This window comes from Cystoisospora suis, assembly GCF_002600585.1.
Source record: "Cystoisospora suis strain Wien I chromosome Unknown contig_5493, whole genome shotgun sequence".
Classification (NCBI taxonomy): domain Eukaryota; phylum Apicomplexa; class Conoidasida; order Eucoccidiorida; family Sarcocystidae; genus Cystoisospora; species Cystoisospora suis.
Window position 1 is genome coordinate 21,867 of NW_027158283.1, and position 312 is coordinate 22,178.

General features: G+C 45.5%; 1 protein-coding gene across 1 annotated transcript; it reads left to right on the forward strand.

Moving 5' to 3' along the window:
* Positions 1-5: 5 nt before the first annotated feature.
* On the forward strand, positions 6-312 carry CSUI_009277 (uncharacterized protein; the record flags this gene model as incomplete). The annotated part of the gene is made up of 1 exon (XM_068069393.1): positions 6-312. A coding segment is annotated over one exon (141 nt), but the record flags the coding sequence as incomplete, so codon positions are not given.

A 312-nucleotide genomic window follows, 5' to 3' on the forward strand; every position in this document is an offset into this window, starting at 1 on the left:
CTTATCGCCATTTTTCCTCGCTTTTCACTTAGTTCAAGAAGAGCCTTCTGCGAAGCTCCGAAAAGAGAGGAGACGGGCTTTACCTTATTGAGTGTCTCAGGTCAATCAACTCAAGAGAGACAAGACAACAGAATGGCACTTCATTAGACACCCCGTCAACTATATAGCCGACACCTCCGTTGTCGACGGAGAAAGAAGCGAAAGAAAGAGAAAAGAGAATGAAAAAGAGGAAGCAGGGGGGAAGACAAATCGATACTACCAGTCGAGGTGTCCCGCCAATCGATCGATACTCATACATGTCTCTTCTTCTTT